Source organism: Emiliania huxleyi (genome assembly GCF_000372725.1).
Source record: "Emiliania huxleyi CCMP1516 chromosome Unknown EMIHUscaffold_1721, whole genome shotgun sequence".
Lineage (NCBI taxonomy): Eukaryota > Haptophyta > Isochrysidales > Noelaerhabdaceae > Emiliania > Emiliania huxleyi.
The window spans coordinates 645-4,466 of record NW_005200859.1 but is presented as its reverse complement, the minus strand read 5'-3'; the positions used below and the strand labels follow the sequence as shown (position 1 = coordinate 4,466).

General features: G+C 62.7%; 1 protein-coding gene across 1 annotated transcript; it reads right to left on the bottom strand.

Annotated features, from left to right (window-relative positions):
* Positions 1–2,441: 2,441 nt before the first annotated feature.
* On the bottom strand, positions 2,442–3,309 carry EMIHUDRAFT_253455 (hypothetical protein; the record flags this gene model as incomplete). The annotated part of the gene is made up of 3 exons (XM_005784106.1): positions 2,442–2,472; positions 2,631–2,725; positions 2,803–3,309. 3 exons carry the CDS (start codon positions 3,307–3,309, stop codon positions 2,442–2,444), a joined length of 633 nt encoding a protein of 210 aa, XP_005784163.1.
* Between the last annotated feature and the right edge of the window lie 513 nt (positions 3,310–3,822).

Sequence of the window (3,822 nt, the reverse complement as noted above, 5' to 3'; positions counted from 1 at the left end):
CATCGGGATGTCCGGAACCGCCTCGCCGAGGCGCACAATAGTCCTCAGTCTGGCGAAGGCCAATTCTGTCATCCTGGAAAGCCCAGAGCGGGACGTCAAGAGGCCATTCGGCCGAAAAGCAGCACTGTTTTGGGCGTACTTCGTGCGGTACCGGCGAGCGGTACCTTGTCTTGTTTAGGGGGTGACAGAGTAAGATAGTGTTCCGACGAGCGAGGGCAGCCTCCTTAAAGGCGAAAGGGTCTAGATTTGGAGCGCTCGCCGAAGAGGAGTACGACAAAATAGCGCCCGTGATTGCCTGCACGCTACCCGCACTCACGGACTCCATACCCGAAAGAAAGAGAAGGGAGCTCGCGGGAGAGGTGACGAGTGAACTACAGGTAGTGGGGAAGGCAGCCTCGATTGCCATACAGACATGGGTGCGAAACAACGACAAGACCAAGGCACGGGCAGAGGAACGAGAGAAGAATATAGGGTGGATAAAGCGCCTGTTCACGGCATGGAGGGTGAGCCACACCGAACGTACCGAGCGAAGAGCCGAACGGAAGGAGGACGGGGAAGATGACTCCGAGGAGGACGAACCAGTGGAAATTCAGTTGTCAGATGTCACGATGCATCCGAAGGGGACCCCAGCGCCGGCATCATCCGTCGAGGCACGAGTGTTCGAAGAGAGAGTGGACCTGAGCAACAACATGACCTGTAGGCAAATGATCGGAGTGGGAGTCAGAAATGTGGTCCTTGCGCGAGGGGAGCTCGATAGACTCGAGGGGCCAGGATATGCAGCAAGGAGGGCGGAGCTGCGCCGAAAGCGGAAAGGCGAAAGAAGCCGAGAGAACAAGGGAACGGCAGGCGGCGGCGGCGCAGGACGAGGCAGAAGAGAATGACGCGACAGAGGAGGAAGTGACAAGGGAGAGAACGACGAGAGTGGGACGGCCGCGAGGTGGCATGAAGGTTGCAGCGAGAAGCGGCGAGAGACTGCGAAAAGAGATAGGAAGAGGCAGACTCCCTAGGGTGGGCGACGGCTAGCGCATCACACCCCTCTCCTTAAAATCCCTGTGTGTGGTTGCGGCGTGCCGTCCTCCCATCCCTCCCTTGGGTTGTCTGTTTTCTTTCTTTTTAGTGTTCCCCACAAACAGAGAAACCGAATCGCTTCTTTTTTATTGTTGGGTTAGCGCCAGTCCCGTGCCTAGTGTCGTCCGAGGGAGTTGCGTTGTAAAATTCTTTCTGTTCCGTGAATCGTGAAAGAGGATTTTTTTTTGTCTTTGCCATGGCGCGCGCCACGCCGCGTTTACTCTCAACTTGTAGCCACGCGCCCTGCGTCTCGTGCCTTGCGCGCGTGCCCCACGCCCGTCTTCCACCTCGTGCCGCGCGCGTTGCCTCGCACCGCCGCTCCGGCCCGCGGCCTCCAGCCGCTCAGCGCCGCCGTCTCTGACCGGCGGCCTCCCGCCGCCCCGCAGCCAATCAGCGCCGGCGGCGCTTCCAACAAAGCGCAGAAAGGCGTCGTGAACAAGCAGAAGAAAAAGAAGCAGGACTCGGACGACGAGGACGACCTGGCGTTCAAGAAGAAGCAGAAGGAGCAAAAGGAGAAGGAGAAGGCGATGGCCGACAAAATCAAGGGCAAAAAGTGAAACCTGTGGAGGTGTTATCAGTGCGGCGTGCGCCGCCATAGCGTAGTCCTACGTGTGCATGCGTGAGCTAAAACCCAAAACGCGCAGAGCGAGCGGCACCACCCGCCGTGTGAAAATGGGTACCCACACCCCCCGCGTGCAGACACCTCTCGCTGTGCACGCTCCTCGCTCGCTGGTGCCGCCCGCCGGCAGGACGACAGAATGAGCGCGGCCACACACGAGTGGCGTGCACGCAGAAGCAGCACCGTAGGTCGTAGCACAGCAGCCGGCCCGCGCTATGTCGTCAACGTAGAGCCGCCGCAGTCCGCTATGCGGCTGGCTCCTTCGCCCCCTCGCTCGCCGCCTCCTCCGCCGCCGCCTCTGCCGCCGCCTCTGCCGCCGCCGCCTCGGCCTGCTCCTTGAGCTTGGCAGCCTCCTTGCGCTTGGCAGAGGCCTGCGGCGAGACCACTCGCTGGGTAAACGGGGCTGCTCCAAGCGTTGCTGCACCTCGGCTGTCTCTCGGCTGTCTCTCGGGTAGATCTCGAGTAGATCTCGCCTGCATCTCCGCCATCATCTGCCTCATCTCCGCCAGCTTGTCCTGCGACGACTCGAAGAAGGCGAAGTCGCGCTTCAGCATCTTGCCCTTGGCGGGGTCGATCTCGAGCGCGCCCACCCACCTGAGAGAAGAAGGCTTCCAGATGCAGATCTCGCCATCCAGATGCAGATCTCGCAGGTCTCGCCAATCCAGATGCAGATCTCGCCGTCGGGGCGGGCATGCAGCTGCTGCACCCTTCCACAAGCACATCGAGAGCCGAGGCAGCGGGCGGCGGCTGTGGATCACAGCGGGTTGCAGGCGTGCCGGAAGGGTCTCGGAAGGGTCTCGGAAGGGTCTCGGAAGGGTCTCGGAAGGGTCTCGGAAGGGTCTCGGAAGGGTCTCGGAAGGGTCTCGGAAGGGTCTCGGAAGGGGTCTGTGTCTCAGAGGTGTCTCAGAGGTGTCTCGGAGGTGTCTCGGAAGAACTGGCTCACCGGTCGATGGCGTCGTCGCTCGGCTTGACTTCGACGAGGGGCATGAGTGTGAGCATGCCGGCGCCGAACGCGTACGAGTACTTGAGCGGCGGCACCTTCGGGTACAGCGTGTGTGTGCGGGTGGGCCCGTCCTCCATGCTAGGAGGTGTGTAACACTGACTGACTGACTGACCTTCGGGTACGCCTTGATCTCGAGCATCGGCTTCGAGCCGAGGAGCGCCTCCTCTGTCCCGGCAGCCTTCGCCGTCTCGCGGAGCGCCGCTGCGTCGCTCTTGAGCTGCTGCGGGCTCATGCCGAGGGCGGTGATGATGGCGTCAGTAATGGCGACGCGCTCCGCCTCGGGCCGCTGCGCGAGGAACGTCTCGCAGAGCGCCTCGGTGCCCAGCGCAAAGACGGCGTTGTACCGGAACGACGGCGAGACGATCGCCATCTGAGAGCTGCCGAGCAGCTCGTTGACGAAGCCCTGCGCGTCGGGCGCGACGTACGGCTTCCCGTACGCCGCGAAAAACTTCTGGCGCGCCTCGTCGACCGTCTGCGGCGGCGACGAGCCCTCGCCAAACCCAAGAAGAGCACGCGCTGCCGCGGCGCGGCAGGAGGATGGGAGCGGTCGGCGAGAGGAGAGGAGCGCGCCGTGCGCGGATGGGAGGCTGGCGACAAGGAGAAGGAGGTGCTGCTTCATGCGAGGAGGAGCAGCGAGCTGGCGGCAGAGCGGCGAGCTGGCAGCGGCGAGCAGCAAGAAACTTCGAGGCAAAGAAAAAAGAATTCTAGAAAGCATCCACAAAGAAACAAAAAGGCGAATACGGGAATGTTCGTAAGAGCTACATACACTGAAAACCCGATGCGGCCTGCTTGCCTTTCGGCGGCAGTCGTCTGATCACCCGACTACCGGCCCGACGAGCGACGTCTCGGTGGCGGGCGCTGGCCGCTCGCGCTCACGCCTCGTCGGCGACGTCAAGTTCAAGGACCCGCTCTCCTCCAACCCGGAGGACGTCGGCCAGCGAGGCGCTTTCGTCGGCCTCGGCAACACCGAGCCCGGCACGAGCGCGGACGTCTTCGGCCTCGAGCAGCGCGGCGCTGTCAGGGCGCTGTCGGGGACGGCGACTTCACGATGCAGAGTCCGGCTGACCCCCCCCCCCCCCCCACCCTCCTTCCCAAGGGCGACAAGTGGATGATTGGCGATGCCTTCCTTGGC